Below are 23,248 nucleotides of genomic sequence, written 5' to 3' on the forward strand. Positions count from 1 at the left end.
AGAAATGTTTCTTTTTACATTTTTTTTTTATAAAAAATTATTATCAATTAAGTAGGTATTATAATATATTGGGTGGACCAACACGGTAATTATTTCCCGGGCCAACATTTTTGGCCAATTTACCGCTAATAATAATACATTTATAAAACAACAATTTTGGTCGGTTAATTTGGTTAATTTTAGCCGTCGGTAAAATACCTATCTACGTGAAAAGTCGTGTTTGGCCATCATCCAGGCATCGTAAACTACTTTTAAGCATATAATTATTATACTGGCGTGAAGATCTATTTCGATATCGATCATCCTAGCTGGTGACACGCGCGGCTTTATAATATATATATATATAGTGCACAAAATTGACACTTTGCCATTTTGCGTGACAATTTATTACTCGGGATGCATCGGCGAGTAATATTTCAGTACACGTTCGTACCGCTTACAGGTAATAGTATAGGACATAGGTACGTACATAATACATTATACTATACAAACTTCAATGAGAGCTAGTTCAAAGCGTGATCACGTTTTGCATACAAAATACTATTATTATAATAAATCGAAATATTATATTGTACATTGTTACTTAGGTTTGTGTGTGTACCTGCTGTTTGAATACAACTGCAGCAGAGATTTTTATTTTTATACATTCGATTCGATGAACCTACGTCCGTCTGTCAACACCGAAGAAATCATGTAGTAGTGCAGACACGAACCTCCATCGTAATCTAACGACACACATTCATAGGTACGAGTATTTTCTGAAGGTACCTATATAATACACATAGGTCTTATCTTGAACGACGTTCACCCATATTTGAAGGTAGGCATTATAAACTATAGTTTAAAAGTTTATTTTTGTTTTAAACGTTATTTTCTATTTACTAAAGAACTAATTTAATTAATATTGTTAAAATGATTTAATTTTTTAAATGGCTGATGCATTAATTATTACAATACTCATTATATAATTTTAAATAAAAATAATCTGATGCTATAATCTCTGTTATTTTTCATGATAAAATAATACCATAATAGATATATAATAATATAATATTATAGATGGACGCAAAATACGTTTTGCGTAATTGTGTGAATGTGTGATACACGTTATATATACCTACTACCTACTAATTAAGATAATATACAATATCATTTTTAACTGAATTTCCATATTAACTCTAATGTAAGCTAAAATTAAATGTATCATTTGCTTAGCATTTTTGTCAGCTACGGATCTCTTATTTCACGATCTTGTACTCACTTAACGTAAATTCATTTAATTATTTTCATTAATTTATCCATATTTTTACGAGTACCTATCATATTATAGAATAAATCTTACTTATCCAGTATCCTACAGCTACAGGATATAGTTAGACAATTAGTTGTCTATCCATAGTCTGTAATTTACTACCAAGACTACACAGAACGCGTATAATTTAGGTACGCCGAACAAAAAATAGACCAGAAAGTTAGGTACAGTCGGTAATTCAAAATTTGAATTCTTCAAATAAATTTAATTTTCATATTATTGTTAAAAAAATTAATTTCATTGTTTTTTTTTTGTTTTTCAATCCGGAGATTGGTTTTTAACAAATGTTTTACAATAATTGACTTCACCATTTTTCTCTATCATTCGCCATATTCTTAAGCTACCTGTAGAAAGTGACTCCTGCATCTTACATTATTTGACTAATGTATCTCGTCCTAGGTCTTCCTCTTGATCTTGTACCCTCTATCATACCTTCGATTATTATACTATGCAGTTCGTCTCCATGTCTCAACGTGTGTCCTATCATCTGCCATCTCCTTCTCTTTATGGTGTCTATCAATGTTCGTTTTTCATCTATTGTTCTCAGGATGTCTTTATTTGATCTTCTATCAGTCCAGCTTATTCTCTGCATTTTTCTCCAACACCACATCTCGAGAGCTTCTATCATATCTTTTCCTTTCTTATTAATTGTCCAGGTCTCGCTTCCATATAATGCCACACTCCATACGTATGTTTTAATGAGCCGTTTTTTCGTCGCTATGTTCATATTTTTTGATGTTAGTATTTTTCTCTTTTTAAGGAATGTGTTCTTTGCTTGACCTATCCTGCTTCTGATTTCTTTAATTGATTTCCCGTCGTCTGTTATAATGCTGCCTAAGTATTTGAAATGGTGTACTTGGATAATTTCTTTGTTTTCTAGTGTTATATTTATAGATGGTACGTTATTCTTGTAGCATACTACGGTTTTGGTCTTGACTGTATTTATTTTGAGACTATATTCTTTTAACGTAAAATGCATTACATTTAATGCTGCTTGTAAGTCTTCCTCAGATGTTGCGAGAACAACTATATCATCAGCAAAGCGAAGCATTGTTATTAGTACCCCTTCTATTTTCACTCCGATTCCTTTTTATTCTAACCAAAGCTTTATGACATTTATTGCTTTTTCAATAAATACATTGAACAATGCAGGTGAAAGTGGACACCCTTGTCTCACGCCTTTTTGGATTCTAGCAGTCACTGCTGTTGTATTAATGTTGATAATGGTTTCTTGTTCTTCATAAATCTTATAGAGCATTCGTCTGTCTTTAAAATCTATCTCTGTTACTTCCAAAATTTTAAAGAGACTTGTCCAATTTATGCTATCGAATACTTTTTCTAGGTCTATAAAAGCCATATAAGTGATTTTTTGTCTCTCAATTTGTTTTTCAAGTATTACTCTCAGACCTAAAATAGCCTCCCTAGTTCCTTTGTTTTTCCGGAAACCATATTGGTCGTTGTCTAATCTAGCTTCCATCCTTTTACTTATCCTGTTGCTTACAATTATTGTCAGTAATTTAGCCACATGCGATATCAGGCTTAAGGTCCGAAAATTTTCGCACTGGTTGGCTCTTGGTTTTTTTGGTAGGATAACTAATCTACTACATCCAAAGTCTCTCGGAATTATCTCAGTCTCGTATATTTTACACAACAGTTCGTACAGAGTGTTCTTTATTTCATCATCTGTATTTTGTAGGAGTTCTGTGTTCAGTTTGTCTGGGCCTGGTGCTTTGTTTTTCTTCATTGTTTGAAGTGTGTCTTCATTTCTTCAAATTCTGATTTTGGGATCCTTGTATTTGCATTTGAATCAAAGTCACCGTCGGTTGGGTTTTCAACGAGTAGGTTGGTGTTTTCTTCTTCTCTATATAGTTCTTCTACGTATTCTTTCCATCTATTCGCTATCGCTATTTCATCTATAAGTAAATTTCCTTCTTTATCCTTTATACGTGTGTGTAAATTTCATTGTATCAATAATCAATATTGTCGAAGGTGAGACCTGAGAATTTTCAAGCTAAGAAATTGAAGCTAAGTTAAAAAGTTATTTCTATTACAATTTTCAAACATAACTATAGATGATTAATTTTGAAATTTTAAATAAAAATAAACTTACAGATTTTCTGGAAAAAATAATTAATAACTTAATGTGTCACTAACCTGTAATTTCCTTAACCGCTGCAGCTAGTGGCTAGTGTGCAATAAGAATTAGAGCATATTTTAAATAATATTTTCTGGGTGGCACATTTTGTAAAAATTTTTATTAGAGGAACATATTAGGTATAGGTGAACCCTAACCTAAATTAACCTCATCAGTGCCAGCGATTTTTCTTCCAAATTTTGCCACGTACTTTATACGTTAAAATATGTTTTGATAAGAATAGAAATATTACAATATTTATGTTTGATAAAAATATATATTATTTAAAAAATTGAAAATTGCACAACAATCACTTTATTTATGTATGATTTAAATATAAATCATAAAAAATTATTTAAATGCTTTGAACTAAGTTGAGTTAATATTTTTCTTTATATTAACTTTAAACTTTTACTTTTTAAGTTGAATATTTTGTTTGTTAATTATTAACTATTATAATTTAACGTTAACTCGAGGTATCTGACTCTTTTTTTTTCATTAACTTATTCATATCTTATTATAGGTTATACTACTTTTATAACTATTTTTTAGTTTTTTAGATTTTTTAAATATGAATCAATTAGAAGCTATATTTATAGTTTATACTTCTATGCTACTTCGACGGTTTAATAGGTATGGAGATGGACGCTATCAACGATCGCGTGAAGAATTACCTGACTCACGTCGGTGGTGAACTCAAAGGCTATGATGAGTGGACGATCAGCACTGGACCCGCAACGGTGGCTGGTCGTGGCGTCGTGGCCACCCGTGATTACAACGTGGGTGACGTGATATTCGTAGACGTTCCACTGATTGTTTCACCGAGAGCGTTGAGCACGGACGGCACCCGAAGCCCAGTGTGTCCAGTATGCTACTCTGTATTAACGACGCCAATCGGATGTCCGGGTGGTTGCCAGTGGCCGGTGTGTGGACTTCAGTGTGCCAACCATCCCGAACACCAGAACGAGTGCCGGTACGTCCGACAGCTATGCCCGAAAACAAAGAGCGACGACCAGACGTGGTCAGCGGGCATGTACAATGCAATCACGGCCGTCCGGGGCCTTTCGATCAGGGACGGGGAGTACAAGTACTTCCTGGACATGTTGCAAAAAAAATTGACGGATAAACTTACGTTTGAGGTATTTTTCATTGTTATACTATACCAACTAAAATGTATGTGATGAAAGGGAAGTCAAAAAATAACATGCCCACAAACCGGGTTCTTCTTTACCTATATTATATTATAACTGGGGAGTGTGGTGTGTTGAAATATTTGTTCTTTTACACACTTGCATACAGATACATAGCCACATAGGTAATGTTTAGTAAGTTTCGAACAATAACATAATACATTGTGTGACAAGGCCTTTAAGTGTGTAACTTCAGTGCAAAGACTACCTTTCCCCATTTGTTTCATTTCAAGTGCCTCTGAAAATGCCTATGGCCAGTAATAAACAATATAAATTATAATGTACTATTCTCAAGATCGGATATAAGGTTTTCATAGAGCAGTATGTGAGTAACCCACCTGGCAACCTACCAGCTATAGTATTTGATGGTAGATTAGGCAAAACATATCTATACATGTCAAGTGCATGTATAATATGTATGAATCTTACCAACGGAAAAAAGTATTTACAGACCGCTGGTTGGAATAAAGTCGTTTCTAATGCTTCAATGACATTGAAAATTTAACTTTCGATGCGAGCGTGACAAAGTATGACCTACCTATACTTTTGACAATTATATAAATCTATATACCTAAACCTAAAAATAGGTTATTGTCCTGCAAGGTCTTATCACCTATGATTGAAGTAATTAAACCAAAAACCAATAATACTTATAGTTTGACTGAATATTTGATTTTTTTTTAAACTCAAACTACTCACTGGCAAGGTTATTAAAAGTTAAAACTAATAATAAAGGAGCAAAATGGTAGTTAATAAATAATATACATTCATATTAGGCACTAGGCAGTAATTTATTTATAACAAAAAACTTATGGGTAGGTAATGTCATACCGTACCTACTCCCTAATAACAATCAACAACAAAAAACTAAAATTTTATACAACAAATTGTAATTTTCATACACATACCAATATATTTAGGTATATATAAAAATTAATTCATCTATATCAAAATGTTTTAAAATTTCAATACAACAATACCTATATAAGGTCCTTTAAATGTTTCGGTGTCATCATAAAGTTTATGATCCAGTCAAATTTGTATTCAATAGGACCATAAGACATAGTCATTAATCCATCTTGACGATGATAATTTTGACTATGAATTTGGTTGGAATCGGAGATTTGAAAATATCCGTTTTCAGAAATATAGGCAAATTCCTAAGCTGACCGTGACGACTGCGTGCGGGTTGTGTTAATGTCTGCATATTATATGCAAGGATTCATGGTAATATGACGTGATCATTAAAATGTGTACGACTGTTATGAAGTAGCTGCATGAGCACCACGATGTCAATAATACCCTACACGAATATTTGTTTTTTTATTAGTTTTTTTTTTTTGTTGAAAAACTTAAGTACATGATAAAATTTCTAAAAATATATTTGAATTTTTTATGAAGTTTGCTTGAAATCGACTTTCTTATATTTTAAAACAAATTAATTTAATTCTTATCATTAAAATTTAAAAATGCAAAATATTCAAAAGTTAAAAATTTAATTTTGAAACGTCAAAAACCCTAGAGGTAATTTTTTTAAAGTTCGATAATTTCAAAAGGAAAAAATGGCGTTTTCAATTTAAACTCTCCTCGAATTCAAATATATTTTCTGAAGTTGTAAGATAATCAGTATATAGGCATCCATAATAAATTATCATAAGATAGGAAGTTCTATTTTGGTAGACAATACAAGTCAGATTCGAATCCCCTAATAATATTTTACTTTAAGAATATCCCTTCACTAGAGCAACTTGCAACCAGAATAGTTCAAAACAATTATTTTTAAAGTTTTACTTCGAATAAGTATTTGAAACTTTCAAGAAATCAGTAAATTAATATTTCTATAAATTATAAAAATATTTTGATTAATTTTAAGCTATTTATAGATATTTGAAATTTCTTTTAGTTTTCTCCTATAAATGTCGGTAATTTTTTTTTATTGTTGGATCGAACAGCTTAAATGTCATACAAGCTTTTTCTTAAATGGTTCAATATCCAATTAAAAAATATCGAAAAAAGACGTCTAAAGGTTAAATTTTGACAAATTTATAAATAAAGTTACAAAAATTTGCAAATAGTTTAATTATATACAATTTTTAATATTAATACCTAAGGTTTGAAAATAAATAATCGAAAATATTTGAAATTTTCAACAAAATATGTTGATATTGTATTATATTAATTTTTTTAAAGTATTTCGACTCCTTAGTTTTATGGTGGGACGATAGGTGGACCGCGCCCCCTCCCTGGAGCCATATACAAATATGAAAGCAATAGTAAAATATAAATGGGATATTTATGTAAATTGTAAGTACATAAAAAATATTTGTGACCCCCCCCCCTGTGGCTACTCAAAAACCACTTTTGCCATCACCCATCTGACAAATCAGCTGTCAGTAAAATGTAATTATTAAATGTACAATATAGGTACCTATTATTTCTATAATTTGTACCTACCAATATTTCAATAACGTATGGCACATATACCTACAATTTACCATATAATAGATAAAGTCTAAAATATTTAATATTTTCATATTATAAATAGGTTGAAGAACTGAAAAGAAACATAAGTATGGATTTAGACAAGGAAGATGAAAAAATAATGGTAACTACATGTAAAATAATGGATGCTAATTGTTTTGAAACAATAGTAAATCGTTCCAATAAATCAATAAGTTTGAAAGGTTTGTACCCTGTAGCAGCATTTATGAACCATTGTTGTGTTCCAAACACAATGCACAATTTTAACGAGAAACTTCAAATGATCGTAAAAGCTTCCTTGCCAATATATAAAGGACAGGAAATTAATACTAGTTACACATATTCAATTTGGCCTACTTCGCTACGTCAGAAGCACTTGTTAATGTCAAAACAATTTATTTGCACCTGTAGTAGATGCTGTGACATAGAAGTTAGTTATCATACGAGTAAAAAATAATAATATAAAATTATAATCACGGTTACATTTTACTGACATCTTAATTGTAATAATTTGTATTTTACGACAGGAATTTGGAACTGAGTTAGCAGCACTGAATTGCATAGTTAAAAACTGTGACGGTCGCATTTTACCAATCAATCCATTAGACAAAATGTCGATTTGGCAATGCAAGATTTGCAAAAAATTGGTATCGAGCTCAGAAATGATATGTTTCTACAAACATGTTGAAACTTTAATGAAAAGCATAAATTTATTCTGTCCAAAAAGCTTTGAAGCAATTTTAAAGTCATTTAATATTCATAAAGACAGTCCATTTGTAGTTGATTTAAGATTGAAATTTATTTGGAAGTCAAAAAACCAAAGTAACGTTTGATTTAAAAAGGTGTAATATAGGTAGTTTAAGTTTAATCAAACAACATTTTCTTCTTATACCTATAGGTTTGAATCATGAACAATTGCTTTATAAAGAAAAATTATGCATGGAAATGTTGGATTTAATACAAAAACTAAGATTAGGTCAATGTCGATTATTAGGTAAATACAAAATTGAATGTTACAAATTATAATAATATCTGAGACACATTTACAATCAAAATAATTTCATACCTTGAAAAAAAAAATATATATATATATTTATATTTAGGTATAAATATATGTGTTTTTATTAGTATAAATTTGCTTAAAGTTTGATTTTTTCTATACATCTTATAGTAAGAGCCAATAATATTTTACCTGTTCTTTTTATTACTAATAGTGTATTTATATGTACAATATATATATATATATATATATATATATTTATATAATACATTAATACCTACAAGTTTAAATACCAATAACCTATTTTATTTTATTTCAATGAAATTATTATTATATTTATTTTTTATTATTTATTTATTTTAAAAGGTTTAATATCTCTAGAACTTCTGAAGGTGATTAGGGAAAAAGCTTATCGTTTCCGGTGGAAATGGAACACAAAAACATTAAATGTACGTACACAATATTATCATGGTGTTATTAGGTACATATTTTATATTTGTACATTTAAATTTTAAAAAATCTTGGTGAATTACACCCACATGTACATATTATGATGCGTTATTGTCTCTGCCTTATAAACACAACGTACCTACAACAACCCTTATAAAATTTTATATAATATGTAAATAAATTATCATATTTATATTTTAAATGCCTGCCCTGGAATATAACATGCCTGAATCTGGACTTAATGTTAAGCAATTCATTTTTTTAGGTCTTCGAAGAACAAATAAGTAAACTGAAAGAAATATATTCTAGTATTCTAGACGAAGATGCAAACTTGGACAACAATTATATTCAATAATAATTTTACTATTCAAATATGAGTATCGGTAATATTTAATCTAAAACGTCTTTTGTAGAATTTTATGTTGTAATAATAATGCATACTTACATTGTTATACATCTTTAAATAATAATTAATATTATTTTAAATTTATTATCAGTATTATTATACTATTATTTAGTTACCTATTTTTTGTTTAAGCTTTGGTTTGTCAGGCATCAGTCATAACATATAATATATAGTATATATTTATGTATACCTGGATATTCTAATAGGCATACCTAATGGCATCTGTAGATTATTTATGACCCGGTAGGTACCTATTGCCTATTGGTTATAATAACTAAAGATATGTATTATTTATAGTCATTTGCTATTTAAAATACTGATGAGCAGTCAGCAGAGCTTAGATGTTGATGACCAAAATATTATTAAAATATGTATTTATATGACACAAAATATAATAAATATACCTATTTTTCGACAAAAATGTGCAAAAAAAACTAAAAAGGGTAAACATCAATTCAAAAAAATTATATTCTCTTATAAATGGGTATTTTTTTTTTTATAAGGTTTTATTTTAAGACATTCCTAGCCAACAGTAGGCTATCTAAATCTAGAGATAATATTTACAAATTTAGTTTTTGACTTTTATAACATGATAGCGTTAAGAAAAAAAAAACACAGATAGTATGATTAGCTAACAGTTAATTATGTACGTAGTTTCTTGAGCGTTAGTTATGCAAGTAGGCCGTGTGGTCGTCCGCGTCGGAGGCGGCGTTGGATCGGTGGTTCTATGTTGAGTTGATAATGCATTGATCCCGTTGACTTTTGAATAGACCTGAAGAAACTGTCAGCCAGAATTTTAATGTGGTCTTGAAGTTTTGGTATCTTGAGGTCTTTGTGAATACTTTGATTTCTTACAAACCATGGTGCGTTAGTTATTATTCTTAAAATCTTATTTTGGAATATTTGGAGTTTTTTTAAGTGGGTAAGAGCGCATTAATAAAAATTTATTTGTTGGGCAGAAAAGCTTGAAAATTTAATACAAGGCTTCTAACCCATTTTAACAATAGCAGTTGAAATATAAAATAAATTCATGGTCAAAATTTTTTTTTTACAAGCATTCAAAGTTTGAATTTTGACAACATATGTAAAAATCACGAAAATTCGCAAATTATTTCAAACTAGAAATTCATAAAAAAAATTCTTTTTAAATCTAAGATTTGAAAATTTTTAATAATCTATAATATATCCTAGACAGATAAACCGTCTTCGCTCAAAATCGTTTTTCGTATACAATGATATAATATCATTGGATTCAAATTTAATTCCATCCATTACAGTAACCCACTTGTAATCTACTGTACAGCAGAGCGACATCCACGACTTACCCGCCTTTTTTATGTTGTTTTTCGCACTGAGGGAATCTGAAAAAGTTGTTGCTCTTGTAATGTTTGAGTCTATGACTAATTGTATACCTTTGAGAATTGCAAATGATTCCGCAGTGAAAATTGAACTAATAACATTTGGGAGCTTTCAGCTTATATATTCGCTTCAAGTCATTCCAGATTACCGAAGTTCCGACTACCGCTTTAGATAATATGTAAACTTATCTTGCATCTTTTGGTATACATTTGACACTATTGAGCATATAAATGCATTATGAATATATTGATTATTTCGAGATTATTTGGTATATATATTATAAATTATAAACATAATTTTAAAATTGTCCATATTATTATCATTTATCATCGTTGATTTGTATTATACTTTATTTTAACAAGTTCATCACAGAGACAGAACTACAAAATAAAATATGAACACTGTAAAATAATATAGTTGTCAATGTAAATACAACCCAATGTAACATGTCGCCGAGGGTATATTTCGTGTTAGTAAAAAAAAAAAAATTTTAACTTCATGAATAGAATTTATATCATACTCAGATATAATTTAGGTTGCGTGAAAAAAATATGCAATAATAAACATCCAAACTTTATACTGATTAGATACTTAAATATAATAATGGTAATAAGTAATAACTGTGATAGATAGTAGATACCTACTTATTATGCGGCCATTAATTATTATACACCTGCCTATACGGCTATACCCATTTGTCAGTGATGCGCTTGTCTTGTACCTAGGCATAACGCATAATTGTACTTATTATACTAATAACCAGGGTTGGGATTTTATAGCATTTGCATATTTCTTATGATTAATTTCTTATTCTTGGTGAACTTACATGTAGCGATATTGTATATTTCAAATACGCACCAATTGTGTCAGTGGACGTCGAACGTTCATTTTCGACGTACAAGACTTTGTTGGCTGACAACCGCCGTAAATTCAAATTTGATAATCTGGCCAAGCATTTAATAATCCAATGTAACACTCAAGGTAAACATTTTAAATCGCTTACTTTTTATTTAAAATTTTTGAAAATAATTAATTGGGTAATTTTTTTTACAGCCCTTCAGGATTCTGACCAGAGTGACTGAATTACGTATACCGTATTGTTGTACGTATTGTTGTTTGCATATTTTTAGCGCATATTTAGCGATAATTAACTTAAGTAACTACCTATAATAACTTCAAATTTGTAAGTGATTAATTAATAAATTTCCATTTTTTTTGCATATTTTGTTGTTTTTATTGCATATTTTTAGCGCATATTTAGCGATAGTTAAGGTCATATTATAGCGCATATTTATGCAATTTTAAGTGCTATAAAATCCCAACCCTGCAGCTAATAACTGTTAATAATATAATATTATAATATGTGTAAACATTTAAAAGCGTGTTCCCTGCTGGGTGAAAGACAGAATTATTAACGAAACTAAGAACCTAATACCTATATTTTATTTATTATAACACATTGTAAATTTGCATGAAAGTATTACAGCAATGAGCAATTATATATATTTTACACAGAAGAGCCGTAAATATATCTATGTTTGCACATCAAAAACTATAAGATCACAGTGTGAAACTAAAAGTGACCTATAATTTTATTTTATTATGATTGTCATTTATTTTTTTGTTTCGTTTTATAATATGTATACAATAATAAATTGTTAAAATAATAAAAAAGGTTGAAGTTTAAAAATAAAAATGATTTAATTGGATATGCAGTTAATTTATTATATAAAAATTTATTGATAAAGTTAAAATTGTATATATAATCGTATTTAACTACTTATCTATTTATCAGCATAATATAATAGATCAATGTAATAATAAATGAGTACTTTTCACATTTTCAAATTTTAATAAATTATTATTAAAATAACGTTTTATCAAAACGCAATATTTCCAACAATTTTGTCAAAACATGTTATTTTTAAATTTTACGAAAAAACCCATTTAAAATACAATTAAAGGTCGATTTTTTTATAAATAAATAAAATTCCGTATATTTTACTCTTAAAGATAAATATAATACAGTAAAATACAATATAAGCCTATAAATCAAAACATAAAAACCGTTTTTATGAAGAACTGTGATTTTGGCAATATCACGTTATGACTTGTTGCCCTTTAATTTATAACAATAGAAAATATGAAACTGTAATTATTAATAGATTATGGATTATCAATTATTATACTACTCATGAAATTTAAGACTGCATAAATTAAACTTGATCATCCTCTCTACGTCTCTACAATACATACATTAAGATTGAATCATGTTTACACATTGTACCCAGTACCCTTATACTTAATAATTATCGGATATATTGCAGGAGCAGGATACATTATGGAAAAATAATTATAAATAATATTATTATAATATTAATAGTCAACAGACGGTCAAGATATTTATTAACAACTTTATTTACGTGAATATATTTCAATTTTCCCGTTCTACGTATTTTTTATTAGAACTTTCCGATTATTTTTAAAAATAGGTACTTACCAGTAATTTGTTGACTTCGACTACCCAAATTACCTACCTACAAACTAGAACCAATTAACTACCATAGAAATTAAAGCATTTTTTTCATGATTGTAAAACTAATAAGTAATAGGTGCATATTATTCGTCATCGTCATCACTCCGCTATCAGAATCTTAAACAGATTTGAACAAATTAATCTGGATGTTTATAACTAGTAAAAAAAAAAAACTCAGGTTAAGTATATCTACCAACAGGCTACTACAGTTGTTGCAGGTAATCATAATTTATTACTGTTATACTGACTAGTAAAGCAATAATTAATACTGTTATACTGACTAGTAAAGCAATAATTAATACTGTTATACTGACTAGTAAAGCAATAATTAATACTGTTATACTGACTAGTAAAGCAATAATTAATACTGTTATACTGACTAGTAAAGCAATAATTAATAACCATGAACTTTTATATTATCTTGGTTTATGTTAGCATTGTATTTACAATTAATGATCCTAATAATGATTTCTTATTTCTATAATTAAAACTATATGCTTAGTCGCTTAGTGTTTCGTATGATAAAATTATATTTTCCGCGCCGCAAAATAGATAGGGAGGACCTACCTGGTATTTACTATCTGTAATTGTACCTCCATAGATCTAATAATACCTATCTGTAACCTCTTTGGCAATTTAACAGCAGTCACATATTTTGTTATATCGCAAAGAAAATAAAACGTTCTGATAAAAATGTATAAATCAGGATTCTGTGGCTTAACGCGATAAGCTAGATGAACAATAATAATATGGCAGGTGGAAGCGGTGAATCGTGAATTTGGCCACTTTACCTACTTACCGTTAACTGAATAATTTATGTCTGTTTAATTCAATTACGTGTACGATATTCGTTTTCGCAGTCAAAGTTTGCGGCCTCTGTTAGGGTTTTAAATTTCACTCGTCATCGTCTTTAACTTACCCTCCCAGAAATAGGTGATTTTGATAAAATATAGAAACATAGTATACTATAATACAATTATTGTTTAGGTACCTACCTAAAAATGGAAGTTTGCACTAATGAGAATGGAAACTCTGCAGTTGCAAATGAAGACTTATCGTGGGCATTGCAAATTGGCGATCTTGACACGGTCAAAGAACAGTTACAGAGACTTGCCAAAGAAAACAGGGTAATTTTTTCATTTTAGATTAAGAGCTTGGATTTATCTTATGTCAAACATTAACATAATCATTTTGTATACATAATATGTAAACAGTAGGTGCATCATCATCATTGATGATATTTCTGTAATCAATAAAAATGTACCTACCTAATAAGAACCATTTTTTTAATTCTTATAATTTGAGAGATGATTATATTTTTAAATATTTTATTTGGTAAATAAATTGTTTCTGAAACAAGTTTAGAACTTCAGTATATTAATTATATATTATCTAATTTTTCATAAGTAGTATTCATACTCCAAAGTGAACAATTTGATTGATGCACTAAACCAAATTATAGTGTATTATAATATTATATTATATGAATTCACCCCAGAATTAATTTATACCTACAAAATCAAGTAAATCTAAATTAATTCAAACCTGTGTTGAATGTTATCAATAAATAATAGTTAACATTTTAGAAGAATATGAAAAATATACTTTAGATGCAAACTATAATGTTTTATTGGACATGTACTAAATTTAATAGTTTGTTAAAATAATGATTTAGTTTCACAATTACTATGGTAAAAAATCTTTTAAAAATTAAAAACCATTACCTATACTTATTGTACAATCAAAATCTGTATGTTTGGTCCTGATTTATAATTAAATTTAGTATTGTGAAAATATTACAAATTTAAAACTAAATAATTATCTTTTAAAATCTATTAAAATAAAATAGTTACTAATATTTTTCATGTTACAAGCACTTATTGGAAAATAATATTTAAGTATTTAACTGTCATTTTTTCTCTTGAATATTATGGTGATGCCACGTGTATAAAAATGTACATAATTATATATACCTATTATAACTATACATTTTCAAAGCCAGTCAGTACTGAGTTGGTGGGCTGGTTCAAAAATCTTAGTAGGCTTAAAACCATTGCATCAAATTAATATATCTTTTACGAATATTGATTTAATAATTTAATTTTAACCACACAAATTAAAAAAAATTTAAATTTGTATTTGTGTATTTTAGGATTGGAATATAAACAATGTTTCAAATGGAAGAACTATGTTACATAAAGCTTGTGATTACGGTCATTTGGATATCGTTGAATATTTAATTCAAAATGGTGCTGATATAAATGTAAGTTGTTAGTTGTTTAACCAGACTATATTGTTACTATTTTTTATTGTAAATCCTCTGATTTTTCATCTATTTTAATATGCACCAAACCCATTACCCTTTTATTTATTTATCAACTCAATCATTGATTTTATAATGATACATAATAAAATAAAAGGTATGAATATATTCCATTTGATTAAGATTTATTACACAATAATCTTAGTCTTTATAAAACACAATGTTTAAAGATTTTAAACACCGGAACGTATAACGATAAATGATTATACTATATCAAATAACTTGTACTTACTGTGACTGACAGATTTATCATCAACTAGTTGGGACCGCCAAAGCTATGAGTATAAAATTTGGTCAGTAGATTTGTTTTATAGTGCAGAAAACCACTATCAAAGGATTTTCCAAAATTCAGATTTTAAAAAGGTCCTCAAAGGTATATTTTGAGATTCACAGTGAAAATTGAAACTTGTTTTTACTTATAATATATGTAAAGTGAGGAAATTGGTTACTCTGACAGATCAGGTACAAGCATGCATAAAATTGTCGCGTTTACATAATATGGCCTTGATTGAAAATACAATTTCTGTAAACTAAACATATATTTGTAGCTTATATACTCATAAACTACTCAATTAAATTTGACAAAAATCTCTGAAATTGTTTTTAAAGATATCAAAAAAGTTTAGAAAGTAAGTAGTTTAAACCTAGTTTATATCCGATCCATGACTTTCGGTTGCTCCTCTAGGTCAAATTATTTTACAGAGGCTAAGGTTCACTAACACTAATTTTTGCGTGAATTTAAATACACACAAATATAAGATACAACAATATAAGATTTGCTGCCAACATTGTACTTCAAACCACATCCAGGGGCTCTCTTTATTTAATATTTTGTATTATGAACATTTTATCCTCAAAAGGCAACACCACAATTATTTTGTAAAAATAAGAATTGACATAAATAAAATATATCTATGTTGGTGAGTTTTTACCATAATGTAATAATGCAATGATGTCTTTGTTATATAAATATAAATTATGTACTTCCTGTGCCATGAATTTACCATGTTTTCAGTTAAAAAACAGTAATATAATATGTAACATTGGTTAACTGAAAAAATACACTAAAAAAATTACTTTTTCGTGAGCTGGAAAAAGAATTAATGTGTGAGTTATTACCCTTTATTTACCTATAGGGGTTGAAAAAAAGTTATAAACACGTTTTAAGTCTTAAGGAATTTATGTAACTTTTACTGAAAATAGACAACAGTCCAATAGTTTTTTAATTTATTAATATTATAGACAAGCTAAAATTAATTTATACATATATGTATGTATATGAGAGCATTTTGGTAATACAGTTCATCAATATTTATTTAAAAATATGACAATTATATAATCTATTATATACACTTATCACATAAATTGAATTTATTTTTAGAAAAAGGACAATTTTGGTATTACTCCATTGCTGTGTGCTCTATGGGAAAACCATTTCAAAGTTGCCAAGTATTTGATTGAAAAGGTAAGTTTAAATAAAATAAAATTGAATGGTTTTATTTTTATTAATTAAAAAAATATTTTAGGGAGCAATTACAAATTTATTAACACCACAAGGATTGAAGTATTATGAATGCATTGAAGATTCCGAAATGATTAACTTATTAAAACGACTAGAAACTCAATAGTTAATTTTATTCCTTTAATTCAACAGTTAAATAATTGAATAATTTATCAAAGTCTATATGTACCTCTAAAGTTATTCTTAAACAACTCTAAATATTATTTGGGATATTTAAACAATGTAATAGCTAATTTCATTTAAAAATTCCTTTTATTTAAAATAATTTTTTAAGGATAGTTATAATTGTTATTATTTATTAATTCTATAACTTAACATCTCACATTAATTTTGTCTAAAATCCTTATAACTATTCTAGATTCATGAATGAAACAATTATAACATAATTACTGGAATTATAATATTTCTAAATACTTGTTCCTATAGTAAATTGTTGGTGGAATAATTTAACAATAAGTGATAAAGTTTTATTGTTATTATAATAATTATTATTGTGCATCAATAAAGTAATGAATGATCAATTAAAATTAACACCATAAATACTTTTTGTAAAGTTTAAACAATCTTATAAGTATATTAATATTAAAATTCAATTTTTAGCATATTCAGATATGTTTATGTACACTTTTATATTGATAATTATATTAATCTTAAAGTGTTAAGTAGATAATACAATATTATAATCAAATTATTAATGTTATGATTAATTGCTATTTGTTTTATTTATGTTTAAATATAAATCAAATGCAAATTTTTCCTAGCAGTTTTCTTTGTTATAGGTAATTCATATTTAATCATCTAAAATATAAGATATTAATATATTATGCATATGCATGTTTATAGAATTATTTATTCTTAGCATGTTAAAGTTTTGATAATACTTTAATACATTTATAAATACAAACATAAAAGTTTTAAACATTATTTTAAAAACACATACCTTTAATATTAATAGGATTTGTGATTAATACTTAATAGGTTAACAAATTAAAAATTATTGTTGGATTTGTATGTTATATTGCTATATTATTTATTATTAACATTATTATTATTATTATTATTATTATTATTACTATTACTATTATTTTTATTATTATTATTATAGTTTAGATAAATATTGTTTAATATTACTATTTAGAAGCACTTATATAATACATTTATCCTACTGTATTTTTTTTTATTATTATCATTGCTTCATATTACACCTTTTATTTTTTTAATATATCTATTATCTATTAATTTTATCATAATATTTTTTGAGTTTTTATACTTTCTTTCATGTCTGAATGTGTGTTATTATTTTTATTCTTATATATTTGTTAAAATGATCACTAATATACATTTAACCATATTGCAACAATGTATCTCATTTTGAATGAATTTTCTCGAATCATTGAAGGATTAAAGCATTTCTATAGTATTTTAATTCTCACAATACTATTACAATTGCACTTAGAAGCTAGCATATTTTCAATAAAACCATTGAGAAAATATGTATTTACTGAAATATTACTTAATTTATATAATTATGGATTTTTAGCTATATAATATGATAATATTCAAGGATATGGGAAATTATTTAGTAAAAATAAAATTTATACTTTAGAAATTAGCATCATTGTATCATTGTAAATTAAGTTTTTGAATTTCCTGATATTCTCTATGTTTGACTTTGAAGGTTACATATTTTTTATTGTTCTTTCTTATTCTTTATTCTTTGAAAAAAAATACTCAATAAAGAATGTGGATTTCTATCTTACCAGTTATTGAAATGGCGACCCAATCAAATCAGTGAGTCAGAAATTAACTTGAAAATTAATAATAAGGCATATTATCATTTAAGACTTAAATTTTAAGTATTTACTGTTCTAAGTATAATCTATGTTTTCTACTCGCTATTAGAATTTAGCAACGTTTACATTATTTTAAGTTAGGTATATAGGAATGTTAGTTTAAAAGTGTAAACAGTAAATATTTGTGGTAAAATTTATTATTTTGAAAGTAAAAATTAAATAGATATCTTAAGATATTTAGTCGTTTAACTCTGTATCAATTTATAAATGAAACCCACAACAACGTAAAACGAATTCTAAGAAAAAAATGTAATACAATATATTATTAGGATTATCAAAATACTATACCTCAGTAAATTGGACCCTGACATTAATACGTCCAAGTCAGGTCCGTTGCTAGGGCACAATCAAGTCATGTGTTGTTTTAAGGCGGCAAAATTGAATACATATCAATAAAGAATAGTGACATTAAAATTTTCACTTTAGAGTTTAAGATGGAAAATATTTAATGATGGGCTTGTCTTTAGATTCAAATTACTTTTTTTGATACGCAGTTTATGAGTACGTGCATAATTAAATTATTGCTACTTTAAGTGCAAACTGGTGGGGGGACTTATTAAGGATTTTGTCAAGAAGTGGATATAATACGATAACAAACATTTAATTTCACTAAGGGGAGGGGTTAATTCACTTACCATCGACGTCACGATATTATAAATAAGAGACCAAGGGGATCTATCTCTCCACTATACTTCAATACTTGTATAGACATTAGACAAATTAATAACTAATAATAAAGTTGAAATTGTATAAATGTTAATATAATCGCTACTCTTTATTTACTTAAACTATTAAGAAACTATACAGTACATAATGTATTATGTATTCAAAATATTTAAAAATAATTATATTATAATGTGTTATTATATCTTATTATATGGGAGCTACAGAGGATGCTATTGTGCTAAAATAACAAAGTACTAACGGCATTATCATTATATTACTAATATTATATTATGATCTAATTAAAAAAATATTGTTATTAGTATAGATTATTAATTCTTATATTATTTTATTTAAGTATGGGCCTCATATAGGTAATAAATTGAAATGGACCCCATGGCCCGTACCTCGGTTTCGACGGGTCACTATGAAATATGAATACGAGTACAGTTCATGAAGCTGATGAAAAAAGACATAGGTACAAATTATGTATTTTGTACAATTAAATAAATAAAATTATTAAGTATCTTATGATAACGTGAAATATTTTTAATATTTTTTTTATAACATTAACTTGATTGTTATATTCAGAAACTACATTATTCCATAATTATTTGATACAGGGTCAGCAGGTATAGAAAATAGAGTACATTTTAAGAGTCATGACTCTTAGAATTTAGTACTAAGCACTTATAAACCATTTAAAAATATTTTAAGATATAGGTAGGTAGTAGGTACACTCCATTACAGTTTTTTATTAATGTATGTATTACGATCAACACGATCGATAGTTAACATATTTACTCGTAATATTTTCCAATATATAAGAATATATAATAATTGTACACTGTATACATAAAATAAAATAGGTAGGTAGCCATTAGGAATTTTTTATTTATTTTTAGCATAGAGTTTTTAGTCCAAGATTTTTAGACAATATTCAGAACATTAGATGAGCTATATAAAATATAATAAAATAGCTGCGGAGTCTATTTCAATGTAAAAAAACTACTAATTATTTGATTAATTTAATATTCTAATCAACACTTTAAATTTTAGTTCATTTCTTTTTTGGTAGCTACAATATTTTTGATTTCGATTCAACAATAATAATGTAAAGATACATTAACCAGGAGATGGCGCTATAATCGCTCGTTGATTATCCGTAACAGATGTGGATCTTTTCAGTATACCGTGCACTATTGTTCGTTTCCACTGTTTCCAGTCCTATTAATCTTACTAATCTTAGTGCGTGCAACCAAGTATAGTATTGCTATGCACCTACGCATAAGTGAGTCGCCGTCTCGCTGACTACGTTTCTTAAATTGAACAGAATACCCAATTAATAAGTGCTACAGTTCAGAATAAGATAGATGCATCATGCATGTTACATAGATTAAGATATATATATATATGTAATAATTGTTGTTCCTCGTACATCCGGAGGAAAGAACTTAAGTAATTATTTAGCTGGTATTACCTACTTCATTACTTGACCAACATCACGCGTTTATTGAAAAATCGAATTACATTGGACATGGTCAAGGAATTAGAAAAATACGGAATGAAGTGTGTAGCACTTCAAAAAATCAGATTGGAAGATGCCGGGACAACCAAAATGTCTCAAACAACTATCTTCAACGGAGATTGCGAAAATGGCCATAGACTGGGAACTGGTTTTGCGGTGCACGAATCAATTATACATTCGGTAAAGGAGTTAAGAGTTATAAATCCTAGAATTTCAACTTTAACTCTTAAAACAGATAATTTTGACATGGTACTAATTAACGTGCATGCACCAACAGAGGATAAGGATGAAGAAGAAAAAGAGATATTTTATGAAGCACTAGAAGATACGTTTAACTTGTCGAAAGGGGATGATATAAGATAAGTATTAGGTGATTTTAATGCGAAAATAGGACGTGAAGAATGCTACAGATCGACTATTGGAAGCCATAGCCTACGTATAAACACAAATGATAATGGTATTAAACTAATCGACTTTGCTTTGGGAAAATATATGGTGGTAAAAGTACTATGTTCCCACGAAAAGACATACATGTACAAATATACATGGATCTCGCCGAATGGGAGATATAAAAATCAAATTGATCACGTCCTAATAAATGGTGGGTTCAAAAATAGTATTCTGAATATAAGAACCTTACGGGGAGCTGATATGGACTCGGACCACTTACTTGTTGGAATATAGAAGAGAGTGAAAATTAAGAAGTATAAGAAATGTAATTTAACGAAGATCGCCCTCTCTTTGATATAGTTATGTTAACGGACAAACAAATATGTAAGGAATATGCAGAAAGCTTTCAAATATTATTAAAAATAGGCAACTAGATGTGAAAGAAAATGTAGATAAAACATGGGAATACTTGTAAAAGAAAGTATAACTGAAGCAGCAACGAAGGTGTTAGGAAAAATAGTAGCAAAGGCAAAACCGTGATTCAATAGGATTTGCGAAGAAGCAGTACAAAGAAGAAAACTAACAAGACAAGAATGGTTGATTGACACCAGTGATGAAATAACTTTGAGAAGGTTTATAAATCACCAAAAGGAAGCCAGTAAGATAATGAGGAGTAAAAAGAGAAAATATGTTCAAAAAATAGTTGAAATGTCAGAACTCGACTATAAGGCACACAGAACAAGAGATATATATGAGCGAGTGAATGACCTCAGGGATGGATATAAAAAAAAAGATTTCTAAGGGATGATAATGGCTCCCTAATAACTACAAGTGAAGAACTGGCAAAGAAATGGGGTGATTACTTTGAAAAACTGCTGAATTGTGAAGAACCTAATGAAATTTTTCCATTTTAATAAGGAAATCCGAAAGTCACAGGGCTGTGAAGAACTGACCTTGGAGGAAATAAAATCACAGATAAATATACTAAAAAACAATAAATCTCCTGGGAAAGATAACATTCAGTCGGAGCAAAACAAGACTACAATAATTACCGTGGGATAGCCCTCTTAAATATGGCTTATAGAATTTTTTCAAATTGTATATTATCAAGAATAAAAGAAAAATCGGAACAAGTTATTGGCAATTACCAATGTGGCTTCAGGCCAGGAAGGTCGACCACAGACCAGATATTTATCCTAAGACAAATATACCAAAAAACCTAGGAATTTGATAGAGAAATACATGTTCTCTTTATAGATTTTAAGAAGGCGTATGATAGCATACACAGAGAAAACCTTATCAATATCTTGAGAGAATTCCATTTTGGGGTCAAGCTTATAAAACTGATTGAGATAAGCATTTTGGAGACATTTGTCAATGTTAGGGTTGGAAACATAATAATAGACCCAATATCAGTTAAATCAGGTTTAAGATAAGGAGATGCTATGTCACCAATTTTATTCAATATAGTGGTAGAAAAAGTAATAAGGGTTATGCATATTACACCGCAAGAAGGAGTTATATTCTAGGAATTGTCCATAGGACTGCTGGCTTATGCAGATGATTTGGTGATCATGGAGGAATCACAAGACGGACTAAAATATCTTTTAAATCAGCTGGAAAAAGCAGCACAGAAAGTTGGACTCCACATTAATGAAGACGAAACGGAATACATGGTGGTAGGAAGACGAGATTATATCCAACGCTTAAAATCAACAACCGAAATTTAAAAAAAAAAAAACAATTTAAGTACCTAGAGTCTGTACTATCGGAGAGAAATGAAATCGAAATAGAAATAGGAGCAAGAATTCAATCAGGAAATAAATGCCTCTATGGTCTTGCAAAATTACTGGGATCGAGATCATTTTCAAAAGATTTAAAAATACAATTATACATCACATTGGTACGACCTGTAATTACCTATGGAGCTGAGACATGGCCATTAAGGAAAAGTGATGAAAGAAAACTCTTAGTTCAGGAAAGAAAGATACTAAGAAAGATTTTTGGACCAGTTAAAGATATGCTAAGCGGTGAGTGGAGAATAAGAAAAAATTATGAATTAGAAACGCTCTTCCATAAACCCAATATACTCGAAACAATT

The 23,248-nt window shown here is 28.1% G+C and overlaps 3 protein-coding genes across 5 annotated transcripts; all 3 read left to right on the top strand.

The window, feature by feature from the left end:
• The first annotated feature begins 431 nt into the window (after positions 1-431).
• LOC107169113 (SET domain-containing protein SmydA-8-like) lies at positions 432-11,279 on the top strand. Of its 3 annotated transcripts, none has more exons than XM_089217725.1 (8): positions 432-461; positions 588-820; positions 4,080-4,585; positions 7,182-7,547; positions 7,645-7,939; positions 8,016-8,111; positions 8,484-8,598; positions 8,833-11,279. In XM_089217725.1, the coding sequence occupies exons 3-8, from the start codon at positions 4,082-4,084 to the stop codon at positions 8,849-8,851; spliced, it is 1,395 nt and encodes a 464-aa protein (XP_089073851.1). In that variant the 5' UTR covers positions 432-461; positions 588-820; positions 4,080-4,081; the 3' UTR covers positions 8,852-11,279. The 3 variants fall into 3 exon arrangements, with proteins under 3 accessions (XP_089073851.1, XP_089073849.1, XP_089073850.1); XM_089217723.1 differs by having other exon boundaries at positions 8,484-8,566; XM_089217724.1 differs by having other exon boundaries at positions 588-745; positions 8,484-8,566.
• A 2,298-nt stretch (positions 11,280-13,577) lies between these two features.
• On the top strand, positions 13,578-18,073 carry LOC107169114 (myotrophin homolog). The gene is made up of 5 exons (XM_089217442.1): positions 13,578-13,801; positions 13,856-13,995; positions 15,021-15,131; positions 16,573-16,656; positions 16,718-18,073. Exons 2-5 carry the CDS (start codon positions 13,870-13,872, stop codon positions 16,817-16,819), a joined length of 423 nt encoding a protein of 140 aa, XP_089073568.1. The 5' UTR covers positions 13,578-13,801; positions 13,856-13,869; the 3' UTR covers positions 16,820-18,073.
• A 2,693-nt stretch (positions 18,074-20,766) lies between these two features.
• LOC149060682 (uncharacterized) lies at positions 20,767-21,120 on the top strand. The gene has a single exon (XM_089230210.1). The coding sequence runs from the start codon at positions 20,767-20,769 to the stop codon at positions 21,118-21,120; it is 354 nt and encodes a 117-aa protein (XP_089086336.1).
• The last annotated feature ends 2,128 nt before the right edge of the window (positions 21,121-23,248 follow it).

This window comes from Diuraphis noxia, unplaced genomic scaffold (assembly GCF_037042655.1).
Source record: "Diuraphis noxia isolate RWA-SAM2 unplaced genomic scaffold, SU_Dnox_SAM2 contig0001, whole genome shotgun sequence".
In the NCBI taxonomy this organism is placed as follows: Eukaryota; Metazoa; Arthropoda; class Insecta; order Hemiptera; family Aphididae; genus Diuraphis; species Diuraphis noxia.

Bases quoted from the DNA above. Each gene is read 5' to 3' on its own strand.
- LOC107169114 (XM_089217442.1), top strand. From the start codon at position 13,870: ATGGAAGTTTGCACTAATGAGAATGGAAACTCTGCAGTTGCAAATGAA. The intron at 13,996-15,020 runs GTAATTTTTTCA...TGTGTATTTTAG, and splicing joins GACTTGCCAAAGAAAACAGG to GATTGGAATATAAACAATGT. The intron at 16,657-16,717 runs GTAAGTTTAAAT...AAAATATTTTAG, and splicing joins CCAAGTATTTGATTGAAAAG to GGAGCAATTACAAATTTATT.
- LOC107169113 (XM_089217723.1), top strand. From the start codon at position 4,082: ATGGAGATGGACGCTATCAACGATCGCGTGAAGAATTACCTGACTCAC. The intron at 7,940-8,015 runs GTAACGTTTGAT...TTATACCTATAG, and splicing joins TTGGAAGTCAAAAAACCAAA to GTTTGAATCATGAACAATTG. The intron at 8,567-8,832 runs GTACGTACACAA...TCATTTTTTTAG, and splicing joins GGAACACAAAAACATTAAAT to GTCTTCGAAGAACAAATAAG.
- LOC149060682 (XM_089230210.1), top strand. From the start codon at position 20,767: ATGGTCAAGGAATTAGAAAAATACGGAATGAAGTGTGTAGCACTTCAA.